The 22,297-nt window shown below is 49.5% G+C and overlaps 1 protein-coding gene across 5 annotated transcripts in view; it reads left to right on the top strand.

The window, feature by feature from the left end:
- The first annotated feature begins 3,512 nt into the window (after positions 1 to 3,512).
- Iqsec3 (IQ motif and Sec7 domain 3) overlaps positions 3,513 to 22,297 on the top strand; it is a 98,205-nt gene continuing 79,420 nt past the window's right edge. For 3 of the 5 annotated variants that reach the window (XR_003843275.1, XR_003843276.1, XM_021190581.2), the window contains exon 1: positions 3,513 to 4,116. Coding sequence is in view for 3 of the 5 variants with exons in the window: in XM_021190581.2 (XP_021046240.1) it covers positions 3,578 to 4,116 (539 nt within the window). In the remaining 2 variants the exon portion in view is untranslated. The remainder of the gene's footprint in view (positions 4,117 to 22,297) is intronic. The other 2 variants (XM_029535367.1, XM_029535366.1) reach the window with 1 other exon arrangement.

Raw genomic sequence — 22,297 nt, 5'->3', positions numbered from 1 at the left:
GCATGGGTGTGGTGAGAGAGGGCATGGGTGTGGTGAGAGAGGGCATGGGTGTGGTGAGAGAGGGCATGGGTGGGGTGAGAGAGAGCATGGGTGTGGTGAGAGAGGGCATGGGTGTCACTGGAATTGCACCAGGTGATTAGAAGACACCATTTAACTATAGAGGGGTTTTCTGACGAGATTTCTACAAATTTTCAGATTTTTATCTGGAGAGAAAGGCCTTTATGGTGTTACTCCTTGTGCTGGACTCCCTGATTCTCAGTTGACAAAAGACTTCAACAAGGTTCCCAGGTGAGGAGCCCCTTTCACCCCTTATGTCCCATCTTTCTATCCCGCTGCATGGTTACTAACCTGGAATGCACACAATGGGACTCCATAACAAGTAGCACAGTGGGTTCACTCTGAGCACTGCTGGGCTGTGAACTGAACACTGTAAACGCACACACACTGGAAGAGATGCACAGAGTTCAGCCCTTAATAGGAAAAGATGGATTGGCTCTAGAGTGGTCATCCTCCTAGACTTGACCTACCAAAGCTCAAAATGAAACCAGACCCAAGAAATCTATCTACCTGGTAGGACAAAAGACAGTACTCTTGAAGGAAAAATAACAAAACGTGGACTTAGTGAAATCACAATCAAAATGTAAAACACTTACTACACATGTAAAGGGACAGGAAAAGGAAAACCCAAAATAAGAGGAAACAAGCATAGCAGAGAAAGAAATTGGAAGAATGTTTTGAAAAAAGAAATAGTTGAAATTTATACAGTTGAATCTTCAAGCTGTAACACAGAAAATTAAAAAACTGAGAAAATGACACCAGAGACTCAATGACCTATAGAGAAACATTAGACAATCTAGACAGTTTATGTTTGATCTCACTGATGCTTAAAACTTCTGCAATATATATCTGCTGGGAATCCCATCCAGTATAAATTTCATTTCAGATATTACATTCCTAGGGGGTAAAACACTGTTTAGAAATTCCATTTAGTTATTTTTTTGTAAAATCACATTTCTTGCCCCATTGTGTTCATATATATCTTTAAACCCTTAAACATATTTAGAGCAGCTGTCTCCAGACCGCGCCTGTGGATTCAACTCCCTGTCATTCACGGTGTTTCTGCTTTTCTCCTTCTTTTAAGTCATGATGGGAGTAAGAATGGGCATAAACTTCTTGTCAGAAAATACAAGCCTGGGACCCAGGAACTGTGTTTGAAAGTACTGAAAGAAAATAAAAGTCGGCCCAGAACTAAACCCAGAGAAAAGAAACCCTGGAAAGGAGAGAAACTGGGGGCCTCAACACAGCTGCTGGGAACCAAAGCACAACCACTGTGCAAGGTCACTAGGAAGTTCCATCCAAAGCACAGCCACTGTGCAGGGTCACTAGGAAGTTTCATCCTAATTTAAACAATCCAGAATTCCAATTCTAAATTTTTACTCTTGACAATGCATCTCCACCTGTAACAATAGCCGCTTATTCTATACAGTCAGAGCAGACTAGTGTTCTCATTACTACCCAGCCCATTTTCCCTGTGCCATGAGCTCAATGAACTTTTCTTTCTTAAAATAAAAGTGCTACTTCTCTGCTCTCGTGTAATGCTGTAACCGCAAGTTCATGCCTGGATGGCCTGTGATTTGGAGGTTTATTTCTTTCTGAGAGTTACGAGTTACTGTATAACTTGTGCAGATGCTGGACTGTGACTTCATGCATGCATAGTGCTTTCTGCTGAAATAGTTATGTGGGGTTTTTCAGGAAAAATAATGGGTCTGCGGAAAATAATAAAAAGGCTTTTGATTATGTATCATTGTATAACAAGGAAGTGTGTAACCAATAAAAGACTGAAGTGGACTCAGAGAGAGAGAGAGAGAGAGAGAGAGAGAGAGAACCAAAAGCTGTCTCCGAGCTCAGCTTCAGAACGACACTGAGTCACTTGTCAGCTTGCACCTGCAAAAAAAAGAAAAAAGTGCTAAACAACAAAAATGTCCACCAACAGCATCAGCAAGTAGAGGAAGAAAAGAAAAACTATTCTATGTCTGTTGTTGATACCACTCTGAAATAAAAAGAAATTAATGGTATTTGTAACAGAATGGAAGGACCACATGCATGTCAGACACAAGCAAGTATACATTATGTGACTTTATTAATATTAAATTCCACAACAGGCAAAACTAATGTGTGTTTAGGGGAAGCAGATGAGTGCTTAGCTAGGGCTGGGGACAAGAAGTTGAGCAGAGCAGGGGGTGCTTATTGCATGTAACAGGTTATTGTTTGTAGTGATGAGTGACTGGCTGTCTGCTGTCAAAATCCACGGAGCTGTGTAGTCAGAATGAGCGCAGACTGTTGCATATGAATTATTACTCCAAATACCCTGAGACCTCACTTCTAGAGAAAATCCAGCACTAGCAGTATTCCTGCCTTAATTTTCCTCCTGGCTGACCTAATATAATGCTGCATTCAGTGGATGTTATATGCAAAAACTGAAAAATGAACAGATAATTCCATGTTGATTCATGTCTCCGAGCTTCCAGGAAAACCCCTCCCTCCTCAAATGCTAATTCTTCCAAGAAGTATTCCCGAGATCCCCAGACTGGTGACTCCTACAACACTCTGGTCACAGCTCTATCTTTCTCCCACCTTTCAAATTTAATTATTAAGTCTTTGATCCACTGCTTATAAGCTACAAGAAGCCAACAAACCCACCCTGGTAGGTTTTATTATATCATCTCCTAGTCCAGTGTCTACTAATTGCATGCACTTCCTAGCTGTCAAAGAGAATGGTTGCTTCAGAAGGTTCTGGAAGCAGGAACCCCAGAGGCCCTGTTCTATTTAGTTTCTGTTCCTGTTAGAGCGGTCCAAAGAGCCATGAGATCTCATTTCCAGAGATCCCTGCACGCGCAGCCTTCCTGCCTTAACTTACCCCCGCCAGAACTAAGCAACAGACACACGCCTTGTTCTCTAGGGTCTCATAACTGTTCACGGACATCCCACAGAGCAAATTGTTGAGCATCAAAAAGGCAGGTGTGTCTCCTCACTAGAAGGTCTTAAAAGTGGGCCCTGCTCTGAGGTGGCTAGATACAGGAAAGTCTGACTGTGACCTTTTAGAGCTGGGTGCCTGTACTTCTCCATGTCTTTGCCAGCTTCCCTTTATTCTTCATCTTTCTCTGGCGGCTTCCTTTTTGTCTTAGTTCTATAGCACTTTCCCAGCGCTTCTGCTTGGGTTGGCTCTTTCTTCTTCCCTGGGAGGACTGATCTCCATTCTGGGTTTTCATAGAGTATTTTGCTCGACCCAGCCTCTTCCCCTCTGCCCCCCTCCCCACCCGCCTCTCCTACGCCCCCGCGGGAAGCAGAGATCCTCACGAAGCCCAGAGGTGGGAGGTGGGCCCTGGCGCCGGTCCGCCCCTCAGTGCGTGTGCGAAAGCCTGTGTGGCGGTGACGCGCAGGCGACGGCGGGAAGGGGAGGGAGAGAGAGGGAGGTTGGCCACCGACCGCCAGAGCTGCTGGGCTGCTGGGCTCCTGCGCGCTCACGCTCCCCACCGCCCGCCTAGGCGCAGGCAGGGCGCAGGCGGCGGCGGGCGGCATGGAGAGCCTGCTGGAGAACCCGGTGCGCGCCGTGCTCTACCTCAAGGAGCTCACGGCCATCGTGCAGAACCAGCAAAGCCTCATCCATACCCAGCGCCAGCGCATCGATGAGCTGGAGCGGCGTCTAGACGAGCTGAGCGCGGAGAACCGCAGCCTGTGGGAACACCAGCAGCTGCTGCAAGCCCAGCCTCCGCCTGGGCTGGTTCCCCCGCCACCGTCTGCCCCACTGCCTGCTCCTGCAGTCACTGCTCCGGCCGCCGCTGCGGCCCAGGAACCGCTTCAGGACCACGGACAGCTCATATCCGCCCCACCGGAGCCGCCGCTTCAGCACCACGGACAGCTCCTGGTGCAGCCCCAGCCGGCGCCCAGCAGCAGGGTTCAGACTCCCCAGTCGCCCCACCAGCACTCGGTGGCACCCGGGGCCTTAGCTGACAAGGAGAAGGAGCGTCCCTCGAGTTGTTGTGCTGCCACGGGAGCCCTGCTTCAACACGCATCCCCCGCCACCCTCGGCAAGGGCGTCCTGAGCAGGAGACCCGAGTGAGTGGGGACGAGGAGGTGGGAGAAGCAAGTGGGTGTGAGGAAATGGGAAATCTGTGTGTAAGAGTGAAGGACTTGAGTACTGTGAAGTGAAGCGGGCAAAAATGCCTTGGGTAAAAAATGTGTCAAGGAGAGTCCCGCAAAGGAGGGCTTGAGATCCGCGTTGGAAGGTCTGTGTGGTTGGAGCCAAAGGAAGTATCTGGACCATCTTTGGGGCAAAGAATGAGAGGAATGGGCTTTAACTGGTTGGGGGTATTGGTAACTTCCAGGACTTAAAGGAGATAAAATTGGGAGAAAGTTGGGGGCAAAAAAATTAAGCCAAAGCAGGGGACCACTGAAGGATTTAAGCTAGGAAAATTTCAGAAGGGAGTTTGCTTAGTACAACTGTTTAAATAAAGAGTGAGATGCCAAAACAGACTTGATCAGGAGGTTTAAGAGCTTTACAGGGGCTGGGGTCCAACAGCAAGGATTAGAGTGGGTAGGATAAAGCAAAGGACTGGGGTGGGGGGAATGGGAACAGGCAGGGGAGCTGGATACAGCAAGATGAATGGTGGGAGACAGCGCTGCCCAGGGGAAGGAACTGGCTCTTTATCTGATGCAGTGGGAGTCAGAGCCAGGAGTGGCTCACTTGGGAAAGCTTTCTCCCTTCTGACCCAAGTGAACATCTTTTTGCTGAGCCTCTAAAGTGCCAAGGAGTACGCAGAAACAACCCTCCAGACTCCTGGATGTCTCTGTTTTAGCTTGAGGACTCACCTGGCTGGAGCGCTCACTGACTCAGAAGCTTATCTGGGTTCAGATCATGGGAAGAGAACAATGAGATCAGAGACAGCTGGAAAGCAGTTCTTGAATGTAATGCCTCTATAAATCTCTGTGGTGGCCTCTTATGGCAAGCCCTGTTTCCCTTCGGTTATTAGGAAACCTCATCTTGGATTCCAGGAGAAATGTTAATTGTCCCCACGCAGAGTCTAGGGCCTCAAGATTTCTCTTCACTTGTGAGGTCCGTGGTATAGGAACATGGAAGGATGAGATAAAGGAGACTGGAACGTTTTCTCCTCTGTATTGAAAGAGCTTGGCGATCCTGGATCCTGTCAGTATTGCTTCTTTTTAGACAGGCGAGGGAAGAATAGCCCTGTGGCAATCAGTACCTGGTCAGCAGTGGCCTTGATGATGTGATGCTACAGGAGAGGGAGGGGCAAGTGAGGAGAGCCGCCGACTGCCTCATCTCTACCCACATGTGCTTTATGTCTGGAAGACACTTGTGAAGACTGGCTGCATCACTTAAAAGCTCACCTCTTTGCCCCCTACCTCACTTGCCTCTCCCATCGAGGTGGAGTTTAAAAGGTGAACTAGGCATGCTTGATCACAGGGGAGGTTTGGAGAGAAGCACAGGAGCTCAGGGGGTGGAGATCTAGGATGACCTGGCTTGATAGACCTGAAGCATCTGATTCAAGACCCAAAAACATCCTCCATGGCCTATTTGTCTTTCAGTTTTATGGCGATCTTTTTTTTTTTTCCTGGTCTGAAAACCAGAGAGTCAGGTTTTCCTCAATGCCCACATCTCAGCTAAAGGCAACGTTCTTCCAAGATATTATATAGCCTTTTCCCCCAACAGAGGTAACAATTCCACCCCACTTCCTTGGGGGAAGCCATAGAGGCCTGACACTTAGAATTCTACACTTGAATTCTCTCCTCATGATATCTGGTGTCCTCTTTCTCTCCTATTACAGCCTCAGTATCTTTGCAACTTGTTGGGAAGCTGTGATTGGTAAAAAACTTCTCTGTGGCCCCCAAAGGGTCCCAGAGAGCCCATGCATTCTATACAGATGTTCTTACTAGGAGTCCAGAGGTTAAGGAATCACCTGGATGCCTCTCTGGCCTCACATGTCAATACCATGTGACATCCTTGAGCTCCCAATACCATGTGACATCCTTGAGCTCCGTCTTCCCTACCCTGCTTCTGCTTCCCATGGACCAAAAATAAGAACCAACCAGCATGGTGGAAGTCAATGGAAGATGCTGTGAACATGTTACTAGGCACTAAGGGGTTCGTCGTAACATTAGCTTCTCCAGAGTATCCAGCCATTTTCAGGCCTAGATGCCCAGAAGCGTCAAGAGTGAGCACATAGTTACCTCACTTCCCTTCAACTTTCTTCCCTTCCTTGTGAAGTAAGCATACCTTGGATGGCTGGAGGTCCCTGGAATAGTATTTTTCTCCCATGTTTTTGTCTGACTTCAAGCAACATTTCTCCCATAGAACTCAGGAATGAATCACTGTGGCTCACTAAGTATTTAGCTCACTCTGTCCTCTACCCATGGCCTCATGGATGTTTATCTTTTGGGCATTCCTTAGTCCATGGGGCAAGGATAGATGGAGCCAGCAGGTAGAGAGAGACCTCCATGTATAGGGTGAGGGAAGGGACCAGAACCAACAGCTATGCCCCTGAGACCCACCTGGTCTCTATCCCATGCTTCTGCTAAGTCAGATCCCTACTTCGCAGAGAGGGAAGAGATGGGACAAGAAGGTATTCAGATCACAAGTTTTCTGCAAAGCTTTGCTTATTCCTCTCTGTCCTCATTACAAAAGGAGAGTGTGGGTCTATATAGGTGACTACAGATGTGTAAACGGTTCAAAGTGTCAGACACTGTTAGATACTGTCTACACACACACACACACACACACACACACACACACACACATGCACGCACGCACATTACCAGCCACACAGTCTGCTCCTGAAGTCCTCTTCTTTCCCAACATTGGGAAGGAGCTCAGGAGCTGGGAAATGAGAGATCATTTAGTGGCCATCTGATGGGGATTGGTGTGCAGCCTGGCCTCTCTCCCTCCTTCATCTGGGGGACACACAAAGGGGTTGGCCTTGGGATCCAAGCTAAGAAAGCATCAGTGTGGAGGCGGGTGAGTACAGCCATATTACAGAAGCCCTGGGGGTTAGCATCCTTTCTCTGCCTGCTTCCCACTCCTGCTAGCGCAAGCCCCAATGTTTATGCTATTTAATAGAAGCAGCAAGCATAGTTTCTTCCTCTTTGTTCTTTTCAATCAAGGCTCACAGCATCTACAGAATTGATTATTATCTTTTTCCTGGTTGGATCCAGGTCTCAGCCTGACCTGAAAAAGACCCTTTGCTATAGAAGCACATGGCCCTGTGCTACCTTTGTGGCTGTGGCTTCTATTACAGCATACTTGCCCACCTACTCAATCACATGCTCAGTTAGGATCCCAGGGCTTCTCTGTGTCTCCAGTCCCAGAGGCAGGTGGTTATTCACATCGAGGTAAGATTTGGGTGTCATGCTTCAAATTCAGCCTTTTCTCCACACTTCCAGATTCAGTGTGAAAGCCTAAGAGTCCTTAGTACTTACTGTGGCTTCGACTCCTCCTCCCTTACCCTCCTAGGGCATCCTTCCCTCCTTCATTACTTTCCTCCTTATCTTCTCCCCCCCCCCTTTTCTTGAATGTTCTCTCCACCCCCCTTTGTTTTTCTCCTAATGGAGATCATGCCCACAGCTTTGAACATGCTAAGCACAAGTTCTAGCACCGAGCTCCACCCCCCCCCCCCAGCACCACATGAAACACATCTCCAGTCATTGATAGAGCTCCTTAGCATCATACTGCCTAGGGCCTGGGAACAGCTCAATGATTTATGCAGATGCCTCTCAGCAGGAGTTGTCTAGGATGCTGACTGGAGCAGATATCTCTACTGTTGAGTGAGGGTGGTCTTCCTGAAGGTGGCAAGTGTCTGGCTGGCTCACCCTGAAAGCTCTCCAGAGTGTGGAGTTCTATCAGTGAGCTAAATGTATCAGGTGTTCCCTCTCTTTAAAAGCCTGAATTCTGTGCTGTGGAAAGACAGGAAGGAAGAAGGAAGGAAGTGGTCCTTACGTGACATATAACGAGGCCCATCTAGAAATGTTTAAGCAAGTGTAAGCATGCTGCAGCTGCCTAGAGCTGTCTTCTCTCCAAATATTACAGAGTAAAAAGAATGGGCATACGCAGAAATCTGGAAGCAGATGGAAGGGTTTCTTGGCTAGAGGTGAGGGTTTGTGTCAGAAAATAGTAAGAGCCAAAGATAGCCAGAAATGAAACCGTGTATCAGACTCAGTCCTGGGATACATCTGTTACGTGCAGACATCACTCCTCCCTCTGACAGAGCATCCTTGCCTGCGTCACGTCGGTGGGTAGGGGCAGTCTCAGCATGTCTTGAGCCTAAACATGCCTTGTTGCCATAGCTCACTCCTCTTTCTGTCCACACCCTGTCCATTTGCTGCCATCAACGGCCAGAGGATTCCAAACAAACTAGTTAGAAAGTGGGGTCCGAGGAAGGTTCAGTTGAGGAGCGAGCGAAACCTTTTATTCATTCCCGGAAGCTGATAAAGAGCAGATCTTTAGAAAATTTGCATGCTAGACCTTTGCAAAGGTCCAGACCAATCCTCCTTCTGCCCTTTAATCCAGAAACAAACAAACAACAACAAAAAAAACCCCACAGCTTTTGAGGCTCAAGCCATCCCCCAGCCCATGCATCCATCTTACTTCCCTCCCCCCATCTCTTCCCACATTGTGTGGGCAACACCACAGGGCCCCACAGAGCCATCCTGGCACAGGTCCCTCTTGGCCCCAACCCAAGCAAGAGGCACAGCAGTTGGTACTGCTGATTCAGCAAGTATCTGTGCAGCCTGAATTCCAAAGGTTGCTTCCAGGGGAGGATAGGGAGAGAGATTGGGTTAGGGATGGGTGGGAAGGGAAGAAGAGGGGTTGAGGTATGAAAAAGAAAAACAAGTTAGGCCCCGTAGCTGGGGCCAAGGTCTGAAAGGAAACCCAGCTCGAGTTTAAACCCCATGTAAAGATTTTTTACCCTAACTTCTCTTATTGGAAAGCCAGAACATCCCGCACCCCCACACAGGGGTCCAGACATAAACCCCATGGTCCAGGACCCAGTAAGGCAGAGCAGCAGCTTCATAAGAGGGTCTGGGTACACTCGTCACACTGGCAGGTTCTCAACCGGGATAATTCTGGCAGGCTTCCAAGCTCAGGACACTGCAGCAACTTTCTGCTTCACTCTGGAAAAGCACCAGGTACTGGTCTCTACCGAAGCTGCGAAGGGCTTCTCATTTCTGTGCAGGAAGGGGACATCTGGGTGTCATTCCTGGTTCTGAAAGCCTTCTCAGAAAGAAAAAGATAGGAGTGCAGTGAGGAGACAAGCTGGAGCTCTCTGTTGGAAAACTGGGGAGCCACCGAAGCCCAGAACACTTAGGGTCTAAGCATCTGAGAACCTGGGATCTCAGGGGCACACACAGGCAGGAGGTCTGGGGTACCTCACCTCATCCCACTTTCTTCTTTCAGTCCTTAAAAACTCTGAACTGTTACTTACTTAGCACTATTCTGGGTTAAACACTTAATACAGCACAGTATTTCTACGTATAAAGACCAAGGAACGATGAATACATCATCTAGTCTCAGATAACATCAATAGACCAGAATCCACACTCAGGTTCCTTCTGGTCTATTAGGTCACCTTTGGACACGTGTCCCTTGTTCTTTTATTCCTCTACCACCAGACAACACGCACCCAGCGTATTTCAGAGCTGTGACTGTCAGCTCGACCTTGTCAAGCAGCTGGGCAGGACAAAGCCACCGTGGCCTGTGATCTCTATGAGATGTGACAACTTCACAGCTAGAAAATGCATCTTACGCCAGCTGCAAGCTCTCCCGCAGCACTTTAAGATCATCTGCCCTTCTCTTAAGATATCAGAGACATGTGGGTTATCACCATGCCCTCTGGTGAGAAGGAACTCTGCCACTTTTCCTATAATGCCACAGTCTCCTCAAGGGAAAGACAAAGTGACCTGCCAGGGAGAACAGTGATCCGTGAGGACAGGACCTGGGAAATGCCATCCATGTTCGGAACACAGCAGGAGCAGTGAGTCCCTTCTGCAGACCGCTCCTACTGGGGATGGAGGGTAGACCTTCACTATGAACCCACACAGAGGTGGAGAGAAAGAAGGGAGAGACCAAGAAGACAAGAGGCCCCTATGATGCTAAATGATGTGAGGGAACTGTGGGGACCCTAATATCTCTGGTCAGACGTAAAGGCTGTAAGACTTCTCTCAGAAAGTTTCTTAAAAGAGATACTTCAGAAAAAAAAGAAAACACATGAAAGATTCTCAGATTCTCTCACAGGCGTCTATGGCTACAAAGCCCCTAATGGCGTGTGTGTGTGTGTGTGTGTGTGTGTGTGTGTGTGTGTGCGCGCGCGCGCGCGCACGTTGCGGTTCTGGGTGCTCTGGGAACAGGCTGTTTTGTTGTTGTTCTTTGCTGGGATCAGGAGGGTTATGTAACTAGGGCCAAGGCTGCGCTGCTGTGTGGTACCTGTTCCTCCCCCCCCCCCCCCCCCCCCCCCCCCCCCCCCCCGGTGGCAGGCTGCTGTGGACAGAGGGTATACAGAGTCCCTACCTTCCCGGAGAAGGCCCCGAGCTCTGTGCTGCCATCGGGTTATTTCATCTTGTCCAGAGCTACAAGGACTCAAGGACTTCAGGGGCCCTCTGGGGAATCAAGCAAATGTCAGCGCTAGAAGCACGCTTTAAGGCCACCAGTTCCAGGCTTCCTCCACAAGGGAGAAAATGAAACGCAGAGGGGAAGTGTCTGCTGCTTCTAAACAATTAGTCCCAGGGCTGGGTTTAGAGCTCACTCTTTTTTTCCCACTAATTTATTTATTTATTAATTAACCTTACATCCCAATTGCAGGTCCCCTCTCTCCTGCAAGTTCTACCTTTACAAGTCCCATCCCCCAGTAACCCCTCTTTTAACTCTTCATCCTGTTCCTCTGGCTTTTCTTGATGACAGATTAGAAGAACCCATCTGGATGGTCCCTTGGAGCTCAGAAACAAACTTGTAGCTACTTCCTAGGTCTCAGGGGGGCTGTGGGAGGCCCACGGCTGCTCTCCAGAATCTCTTCACCCATGTGACAATTCCACAGAGATGGTTTTGCGCACTTCCAGGTTATCTCTTTTGTTAAAATCCCTCTTCTACGACAGGATAAAACCCACCCATGTAGCTTTATTAGTCTTCCCCACTTCCACATAGAAGTGTGTTTGTGGACAATTCCCAGTGCAGTGGTGGCCCCAGAGGAGGCTACATGAAGGCACTGACTGCCTGAAGGCCACGGCATGAGGCTCAGAGACATACAGGGGCATAAAGAGATTGCTGAGGACCTAAGCGTAGCCTTATTTCCATGAATGTGTTGTAAGAGTTGAGACCACTTGAGTGGAGGGGGGAGGGCACAAAGGTCACTCACAGTGGTTGTGTTATATTTGGGTTATAGAGGACAGCCTTCCCTGTGAGGTCATCCTTGTTGCAAAAGCCACAAAAGAAGGACTGAAGAAGCACCCAGGTGCCAGGATAGCTCTTGCTCTTTTCAAGGATCTTGGGATAATGTTTGGGATGATAAAATGCCCCGTGACAGTGTTAGGCATTGCTACAGAGCAGGAAGTGTGGCCTAGCAGCACGCATGGGTCGATGGTCCATGAAACCAAAGATGTGGGAGACAAGAAGGGAGCTCAGCACTGAGCCAGTCTCCCATGAAAGGATGCTGGTTAAGAAAAGCCAGTGTCCGTAGAGCCAAGAGTGTTCTTGGCTTCTGGAGTGGACAGAGAGGAAGGGGGGTGGTGTCAGGGCTGAGGAGAAGCTGACCAGAAGACAAACCCCTCCCCCTGTAGTTCACAATTAGCCTGTCAGCACTGAGCGGCCGATCCCTCATCTGAGCATGCGCGAAGAGCAGATCTCGGGGCTCAGCACTCCAGGCTGCTATGGAAATGAAGTGTATGGTAGACAGCACCTGTCCATCTGCAATGGAGCCCACTGTTCCTGTCTATGAGCAAGGAGAGCTCACCTCTCATTCCCAGCCTCTGACTCGTCTCCTAGCCTAGGAAACGCACCAACAACCAAGCATGAGAAAAGGTTCTGATGAATGTATTAGTGACGCGCACACCCTTGGAGGGTGAACGAGCAATAGAAAATGTCTACCGGATAGAGTCTGGAAGCATGGCCATATCTCTGGAAGAGGAGAAAGACTGGGATGTGGCTCGTGGTGGATAGCCCGCAGGAAGCTCTAGGTTCTATCCTTCTTCACCACCAGGAAGAGGGAAGAAGGCAGAGGAGAGACAAGAGTTGGAAGAGGAGGTGGGCAATCACCCTTCTGCTTGGGACCCAACAGAACCCTCTAGGCCCACCCCTCAGCCAAGCACTTCTTGAAACATCTCCTAGGTGATGTTATGATTCCGACGGAGGCGGGTGGGCATGCACATGGTGGAGGTGTGTTTGTGAGGCTAGGTGAGTGTGTTACTGAAATGGGCTTGAAGGTGTGTCCGTGGTTGTGCAGGCCTAGCAGGGAGGCAGCTGTCACCTCCTTATCCACCCCTAGTCCCCAAGTGAGGCCTGTCTGTCAACTCAGTACCAGTAAAGCCAGGTGGTGGTTGTTCTTGGTTCTTGTTCCCTCTCTTTATGGCAAGCTTCATCTCCCCCTCCCCTAACCCCTCCCTCCCTCTCCCCTTCCCTCTCCCCCCTCCTCCCTGCCCCTCCCCCCCTTGTTCTCCCTCTCCATCCTGTCCCCTTCCCCCTTCCCCCCCCCCTTCTCTGGGGCTTCCCACCTCACCTCTGTAATCCTCTGCAAACCTGGATCTCCACACCCATCCTCCTGTCACTGGTGTACTTTCTGGGAAAGGCAGGATTCCTAGATCCCCTGGCCCCCTCACATAAGGTAAAGCTGTAGGAGAAAGGCCCCCTAGAAGGTGGGCAGCGCTGTGGCTGAGCTGCTCCCAGGAGTTCTCTATAGAGATGCAAAGCTTCAATGTTACAGTCCAGTGAAACACAATAGAGAGAAACCTGCATGGCTTTCTCTGCAGATGTTCCCCACAAGTCCTGTGGCCAGCGAGTGGCACTAACTAGCTGCCTCTCTTAACTTGCCAGGTCAGACCAGCCTCCTGCCTCCAGCAGTCAGGAATGCGCTCCCATGCCTGGTACAGGCAGGGAACTCCCGCAATTTCTTCCTTGATGAATGGTTCCAATCTACCACAATTTTCAATCAGTCCTAAAATTTAACACAATGATTATTTAAAAACAACAGAAACAAAAACTCTGCGAAGTATTTGGGAATTGTTTGATTGGGTCTAGCATAAGGATTTCCCTTCCAGAGCCACTGCATACAAGAGGCCCTGCCTAGCAGCTTTGACTATTTCATGCTACTCAGTAAGACACACACACGCACACACACACACACACACGTGCACATGTACACACACACGCGCGCGCACATGCACACACACACGTGCACATGCACACACACGTGCGCGTACACACACATGCGTGCGCGTACACACACATGCACATGCACACACACGTGCAATGCACACACACATGCACACGCACGCGCGCGCGCGCGCGCACACACACACACACACACACACACACACACAAAATCACCCCAGGACTTCCAGAGTCAGATACGGGTAGAGTAGTGGGTTGACAGCACTATCCTTTTACACAACTGGATTCTGATCCTACAGCCAAGACAGAGTTGATGCCAATCCTCCCTCACAGACCCCGGTACAGCCTGGCAGCGAACCCTCCCCTTGCCTGAGCTTCGATTTCTGTCCAACTCCACTGAACAACCATTTCCTCCCTTGGCCTGTACCTTCAGCTCACCAAGAATAATGAAGCAGAACCCTTAGTGGGGAATACATGTCAAGGCAAGACCCTGGGAAGGGAGCCTGAGAGAGACTAAATACTCTCTTTCTGGGAGTAGGGGAACTGTGGCTGGTGAGCCTTCGGAGGGTGGAATGAAGGGGAATCCCGATGAGGCTTCCAGAGTTAAGAACCCTAGAAATTTCTGTTGGGTCCCCTGTAGTCAGGGCTTAAACCTAAAGAACAGCAGGAGGGGGCTCTGCAGCCTGCGAGCCTGCCTCTCTTCCCGAGCCCAGGGACGGCCCCTTCGCTCCCCTCTCTACTCGTGAGACCCCATAGGCTGCCTGATCCTCAAACCACAGGCAAACCCACAGGAAAATCCTTCCTCCTCCACCCACTCCTGGGACTCCCCCGGCTGGGGGCGAGAGCGGAGGAGGCTGAGCCTGGGAGTGTGGGCGGCTGGTTTGCTGACGAACAGTACAGGATCTCCCTGCCCACAGCCCCCTCTGCGCGCCAGCGTCACGCTCCCTCGCGGGGGCGGGCACCCCAGCCTCGGGGAAGCAGCGCGCCCCTGCCGCCCCACGCGCGCCCCCGCTGCTGAGTCACGTGCGTGGGAGGAAGAGCTGTCCTCACCTGTGTGGCCGACCTCCTCCCCCACCGCCTCTTGCGGGGGTGGGGGGTGGGACTCAACTGCCTCAGTGTCCATCCCACCCAGGCTCACCAGCCAGCCTTCTCTCCCTCCCACACCAAACCTCCATACTCCACACTCACTCTCCATCCGCTCCCCCACAACATGGTGGCCCTATTCCTCAGAATTAGCAGTAGGTATGGGGACAAGGCTGGTCACCTGGTACTGACAGTGCCCTTTCCTGGACTTCTGCCGTCTAGCCTAGGTCTGCCTGGGGATTCTCTTTGGAGAAGGGGAAGCAAAGGCAGGAGTGACAGGGTCTTAGTTGAAGATGGTTTGCCAAAGTGGACAATTCTGCTCAGCATTCTCCCTCTCCTCCTCCCTCTTCCCCTCTCCCCTGCCCTCTCTTCTTCCCTCTCTCCCTCCCTTTCCTTCTCCCCATCTCTCTCCCCCTTTCTCCCCCTTCCCCCTCTTTCTCATACACACACACACACACACACACAGAGAGAGAGAGAGAGAGAGAGAGAGAGAGAGAGAGAGAGAGAGAGAGAGACTTCTTGTGCCGGGCATTCTTGCCCAAGAAGCCCAGCCTTTTTGCTATAAGATAGAATTGCAGCCCTGGAATCCTGAAGGCCTCCTGGTTGGAGCTGAAATGTTAGGTGACTAGGATCCCGGGCCGAGGTGACTGTGACCACCGACTATGTGTACTGCCCTGGTATTTCTCCCAGAGAAGGGAATGGTGATTAAAGTGGCAGGCCAGCCATGGATCTACCGAGGACTCCCAGTGTGGTTCTGGTACTTCCTGTTACCTGGAGACCCTTCCAGTGGCAGGAACACAGGAAGGACATGCTTTCGGGGAGCACGAAGTACTTGCCCCACCTCCTGAGTCATCTAGAAGGCTCAGAACAGGGCTCTCCCCTCCCTCTTATATTTGACAGCCCCTCGGATATTTGAGGGCAGCTTATTCCATCCCCACTGTACCTTCCTGTCTCCCTCACCGCCCTCACTCCACAGGATCATTCTCTTCTTTCAGACTGACTCCGTCCTAGAACCTCCTGCCACACATGCCTGCATGCCTTTGAGATGGCTCTGACTTGCCTCAGTCACACCCCAGCACAAAACAAGGAGCTAGCCGGAAGGCTAGAGGGCACATGGTCACATAGCTTAGGCACAAGCAGGCCCTTCCTCAGACTCTGTCCCAGTGCCACAGAGTCTGTGAACTGCTAAGCCTGGGCTGTGGGCCTGGGAACTGTCTGACTTTCCCAGCCCTTGGCTGCAGACAGGAAACATCTAATCACGCTCAAGTGCCAGGGCACTCTAGCTTTGGCCTTCTAGACACCTCTACCTGTGCAAGGAGCTTTGCTCCCACCCCATCCCCAATGCTTGGACTTTTCATACAGCCCTGGTAATTTGCATTTCATCAGTTGAATTATGTCCTTTAATTGTCTTTTAATTTGTTCTTTTCAGATATATAGTACATTGATATAGTTTTTTAGAAGTTAAGATGCATATACAGTTTGAGGGAGTATTTTCCTACTCCCCCCGCAACTCTATAATATAACCAATTATACACACACACACACACACTTATTCTTCACCTTATCCCCCATTTTAGAGCAACCAGTATGTGCAGTTTCCACATACATACATACATACATACATACATGCATACATACATACAAAGTTCTTTTTAACACAGATTGTAGTAACTATCTGCTATTCTGTACTTCGTCCCCCGCCCCCCCCCAAATTTGTTATCAAAATTGCTGCCTCAATAGCTGCTGAGTTCATTGCATGGCCATGAATCTTGGCTCCTCAAAGCCTGCTGGGAGTTTTAGAAGGCAAGTTCTGGACAGCTTGCCTCTGTGTAGTCATTTGGCATATGCTTTCCTGTTAGCAAGAGGGGTGAAAGACAGGCAGCCATTACTGAGGGCCTCCATTTGAAATGCCCCCCAACCCCCACGCTATGAACATTAGTAAATTGCAGTTGAAGATCCAGGGAGAATGTTTCTTGGGTGAAAAGAGAACTCTGGTTTAGTAATCTTTTGTTCTTTGGGGCTCTCTTTGCTCTCAAGGCTGGAGAAGTATCCCCAATAAAATGATGAAAACTCACAGTGTACCTGGTGAGTCAGCTGCTCTAGAGAAAGGGCAAGTAGAGAAGACTGGAAGTAAGAACTGTGGGATATGAACAGGTGTCGAGAAGTCCCCACAGGGAAGGTAGTCTACACACAGAGCTGGTGAGAGGAGGTGGCCTCTGAACTCTTGGGGTTCAGCTAATCATGCAGGGAGCATAGCCTGAGGTCAAAATCAGAGAACTCAGTGGCTGTCTTAGTTTCTGATGCTGTGATGAAAATACCCTGCCAAAAGCAACTTAGGAGAGAAAGGGCTTATTTTAGCTCACACTTTCAGGTCCCATCCTTGCAGCAAGTCCAGACAGCAGGAAACAGCTCTTCACATTATACCCACAGTCAAGGAGCAGAGAGGAATGAATCAATACATTGTATCCGTGTGTTAAACTCACCTGGTCCACTCTTACAGAGTTCAAGATCCTCTGCCTAGGGAATGGTGCCATCCAATAGTGGTTCTCCCCCCCCCCCAGTTAAGGAAATCAAGATAATCCCTCACAGACCAATCTCTGTCAGTCTCTCACTGAAACTTACCTTCCCACTTGAATCTAGACTGTACCAAGTTGACAAAACCAATCATCATAGTGAAGGGTGTAGCAGATCTAGTAAGATATTCTCAACCAGGATCCCACTCTACCAAGCAGTTTTGGAAATGCATAGGGACATCCCAGAACTCTAAGTGGCTGACACACCTGCTGGGAGATAAGTCTCAGCCAACCGTTAGTGGGTCAAGGCCCACTGTGGCTGCATCCCCCACAGGATGCTGTGGAGCATCCTGTAGTGCCCAGTGCGGCCTACATAATGAAGACCTCTGCCAATGATACCAGTGTTTCTAGTCCAGGGAATTAAGGTCTGTCCTGAAGTGTTGAGAAAAATGGACCCATAGGATAATGTTGAACAAAGAATCCATATAGAGAAGTTGGAATGTTGAGTTGAGAAGACACTGGAGAAGAAAAGAAGACAGAAACAGAGTTGAGGTAGGAGGTTAGCATGGTGGTGGCTAGGACAGAGGGAGTGGCAGTAAACATGGTGCTGGGATGTCCAGTAAGTAGATTAATGTGGTTTATATCAGGAGCTACTGTCTCACAGACCAAGCCACACCCCCTGCAGCCAGCCCCTCTCCAGGCACTGTGACTAGAGTTGACAGACCATCTGCTGTGGGCTGTAGCAAAGGCTGTAGTCAGTCACAACAGAGAGGGAAAGGGAAAGGAATCACAGGCAACCAAAAGTGTAGGCACTTAAGTCAGCTGGATACTTACTATGTGGCATTGGATCCTCAGAAACCTTAACAAAGAAACCTCACTTGGCCTGGAGGGACTGAGAGCTCTTCAGAACCCTGCAAGGGCTGCCTGTCTACTGCATTAGTATTTCCCAACTCTCTTGCCCCAAATGACAAAGCAACTCGGTGCCCTTCTTAATCCCGGAGGTTGGGGATGAGTTCAAGGGTCAAATCAAAGTTATCAGAAGGGCAGGTGTTGAAATTCAAACAGGTGAAGGTTGAGAGGTCCAGCAGACCCTTGTGGGGGTGGACATTGAGTGGGCCTCTGGGTGGTCTAGAAACAGAAACTTGAGTCTGCTTTTAAGTCTTCGAGACTGAACAGTATTGATAACTAAATGAGAAGGGGGTGGGGAGAGACTAAAGAGGACCAGGGGCAAACCGCTGGCACATACCAGTGCTGGGAGAGGAGCTGAGATGCAGTGGGCAAAGGTGGGTAAGAAAAGCTTGACAAACCCCAGAAACTGCCACAGAGGCTGCTGCTGCTGCTGCTGCTGCTGCCAACATGGCTTTGCCCAGCAGGACAAGGAGGAACTGACCAATGCCTTCAGCAATATTTAAGCAGTTGTCATCTGGATGGCAAACATGATTCGGGTGAGCTTCAGGGAGAAGGGAGAGGGGCTTAAGAGAAAGAGCAAACCCGATGCAAGATGCAATGTGCGAGCCAGATTTCTTCCTGATGTAAATGAAGCAACTGGAAAGAGACATGTTTAAGGCAACCTGGGAAATTTACATGCAGACAAGGTATTAGCAGAGATTAGAGAATTACCATTAATTTAAGTAGGTGTGATAATGATACTGTTATTATATCTCTTATAAGTTCTCACCGGTTAGAAATTCATGCTGAATAAAATGTTATTTCTGGGGATTGTTTTAAGGAGAAGGAAAAAAAAAAAACTCCACCAAAATACAGGGATGAAGGTTAGCCAGCAGTGTTTGGAGTTTCCTCGGCAAGGAATGTAAAAGGAAGCTAGGATGTAGAGGATTGCATAGAGTGTGAAGCGATCTATTTGATGAATTTTGCTGTGAAGAGTTGTGAAAACTGGGGTGACTGTGAGGCGCTGCTCTTCACAATGGAGGGAAGCGTACCCCTTTCAGCAGCACGCCAGCCAGCTTCACATACTGGCCACCCACTGCAGGAAAACTCCTAACCTAAGCACTGCAAAGCAATCAGCAAAGACTCCCAGAGGAAAATAATTGTTTAATCACTGTAAGTGCACAGGAAATGTGAGCTTGCACTTACCGCGGGGTGGGCACCGCCATATAAATGCCCTACAGACTTTCTCTCAATATGCCCTAGTAAAACGGAATGAGTCTGCTCCATTCCACTGCCCAAGCCACATGGGGTTGCTCTTCGGATTGAAACCCAGGTAGCAGCTCTGGTGTTGAGAGCCTCTCTTCTCCCCTGCCTCCTGTGGATGACTACAGTCGCAAGCATCCGAGCTTCCTAGAGAAGGTTTTACAAAATGCACCTGTCTGGGTCTCTGCCCTGGACTTGGTCACAAGGGAATGCTTTTAGAAGGGGTTCAAATTAAGCCCTGGGATTTTGATGCCTCTCCCTGCTTACAAACCACTAGGCTGGAGCAGCCGGATACATTCATTGGCCAGCACATATTCCCTAATTTCATGCATGGAACAAGGCTAGAAACCCAGTGCATTGCTGAATAGGAAAAGGAAGTGGAGAGAAGAAACAGAGGGTATGACTGCTGGGGATGGACAATTTTATGTATGTTCCTCGGGGAGGAGTCAGTATCTATTGAGGTAGACTGTGTCTGTTGAGAACTTCCTGCGTGCCAGGCTCTGCTGCTGTCATTGGCACTGGGGACTCACCAGCAGATCAAAGGGCCTGCCATTGTGTATGTCTGAATCTCTCAATGAGGAGGTGAACAGTACATACAACAAGGGAACCTGTGAAGGTGTCGTTTTAGCTCGTAAGAACAGAAAGAGAATTGAAGGGTGGCTGGGAGAAGAGCTGTGCTGTTAGGCAGGATCCCCCAGGGAGGTGACATTTGAGCAGAGGAAAATTAAACCCTACAGTAGAACACAGGTGCTGGGCTTGGCTGCCGGTATTGGAATGCCCCGGCTTGAATCTGCACCCACACCTTTCTATAGGGAAAGAAGCCCATGCAGAGACCCTGGGCTCTAGGACAACCGTGTGCTCTAAGGAAACAAGAAGAGAAGGAATATATAGAGACCTAGAGAGGTGACAGTGGGAAAGAAGAATGGAGCCGGGGTTGGAAAGGGGTTTTTGTGGGTGGAAGACTCATGGGAAGTCACGGGGTGGCTGAACAGAGGAGTGATGTCATCCAGTAGCACATTAAACAGCTGAAGGGCTCAGAGCCAGAGAGAGGTCACTCACTGCTATCCCAGACCCAGTCCTGAGGGATTTAATTTCTGCTGGGCATGGCATTTATAGGCATTTATTACCTCGTTTATCCACGTGGCCCTGGTGGTAACGTATCACTGTCCCTGCTCCACAGAGGTAGAGTTTGACGGACAGAGAAATCAGGGTGACCTACCCAAGGCCATAGAGAAAAAAAGAAGAGCCACCCTTTGTCCCTGCACACAAGCTCTGTAGTCTGTTAAAGCCTGACGTAGCTGTCTCAGTCTTAGGGAAGAGTCCCTCTTCCCCCAAGCAAAGCCTAGTCTGGGGCATAAACCAGGGTTTAGGGACAAAAAGGCTGGTGGCACCATGCCCATATGACAGTTGTTCATGTTGTCATAGCTGTGAACTTGGCCGTTGGTCAGCTAGTTTGTCTCTGTCATGCCAGGCAGGGCTGGTGAATGTCACCCACACGTAGCCACAGGGTGGTGGCTTACAGGTCGTCATAGAACTTTGACAATGTCCATGGTGTGTATGGTCAAGAGGGTTTATGTAGGTGGTAACACATCTTTGGTTTGACCTCAGTGGACCAGGTAACACAGGTAACACGGATGAACGTTCAGGGCTATGTGTGAAAATGTGGACATGTGAGGCTACATGTCCAAGACTGAGTGTGTGTGTATGTGTGTGTGTGTGTGTGTGCTTCTGTGTGCAAGATTGTACAAGAATAGGTTTGAGGGGCTAGAAGTTTAGGTGAGAACTCTGAATTTGTATGAGTACCCTGAATATGTGCATGAAGTTAGGACTGTGGACATGGACGTGCTGGCACCAAGATGTGTGTGTGTGTGTGTGTGTGTGTGTGTGTACAAGTGTGTATTAGTGTGTATGTGTGTGTGTTCGTGTGCTTGTATGTGTGGATCTCTGCTCACTGAAACAGGTGTGCACAAGTATGTTGCGTTTTCCATTTTGACTGATTTATCAGAAGAAAGTAGGTGTTCCATGAGCCTACAAGTTAGATGCATACTGTGAGCAGAGTTAGCGCTTAGAGGTAGGGTAAAGCTATGAGACAGGTGATTGGCTGGGTGAGGTCCAATGTTTTTGTCTAATTCTAAAGCTTTTTCTATAGAAGACATAATCAAGGCTCTTCCATTCACAGCTCAAAAGCCACTCACCCCCCTGACCCCCCCCACACACAGAGGCCTGGAGTAGGGGAGTGGCATATAAGGGACGCCAGAGGCAGTGTGAGGTTATGCAAGAGGCACAGCTGAAGTCTTAGCCATGGGTCTTTGGGAGGTCATCAAACCTCTCTTAACTCTGGTTTTCCATCGTCCAAATGACACCAGTGCATAATTATAGTTATTAACATAATGTATTAACCAGGCTGTGCTATTAAGAATATATTAGGCATGGAGCTCTTCCTAGGACATGACCACTGCGCAAACGCAGGTCTCATCATTGGCCAGACTTGCCCGTTCCTGAAGATGTGCACACAATTGAAGAAAGGTGAGCTTTAGGTTCTTGTGGTTCTGGTGCTGAGCAGCAGGCCTCGGGGTGAAGCTCAGGGTGAGGCAGCCTCTGGAGCTGCCACTTGCTTGACAGCCCTGATTCACCGTATGCAATCATCTTTGCCCAGCAGCCAGGCTTGAGTTTGCTGAGTAATGAAGAGGTATCCTTTGAGGGAAGCTGGCAAGATTCAGTAAAGGCTCAGTTCTGCAACTCATGGGGTGCTGCCAGTCTGGCACTGCGAGGCCACCTAGCTCCTGTCAAATCTGATGGGGCTCGGATTAAACCAGACTTTGAGCCCAGACAGTGAGCTGTCCAGGCTTTCAGAGCAGAAGCAGAGAAGGCAGCCTGAGCCCTGACCTTCTGGGGCTGAGGTAAGTGGCTAGAGGAGAGAAGGAAAGGTAGGTAAGTCAGTGGCTCACTCAACTTGCAAACTGCATTTCTGTTCTAAGCGAATCTCCCCAGAGCCTTCTAGATGGGTGTGAAGTGAGGGTTATACAGAGGTGATATATGGAAAGGGATTATATGCCTTGAGCCTGTGGTGGCAATGATGAATAGGTCCATATGCCTATGGCATGCACTGGTGCTTTCTTTCATGTGTGTGTGTGTGTGTGTGTGTGTGTGTGTGTGTGCGCGTGTG

This window comes from Mus pahari, chromosome 2, assembly GCF_900095145.1.
Source record: "Mus pahari chromosome 2, PAHARI_EIJ_v1.1, whole genome shotgun sequence".
Classification (NCBI taxonomy): domain Eukaryota; kingdom Metazoa; phylum Chordata; class Mammalia; order Rodentia; family Muridae; genus Mus; species Mus pahari.
This window is presented reverse-complemented; position numbering and strand designations above follow the sequence as displayed.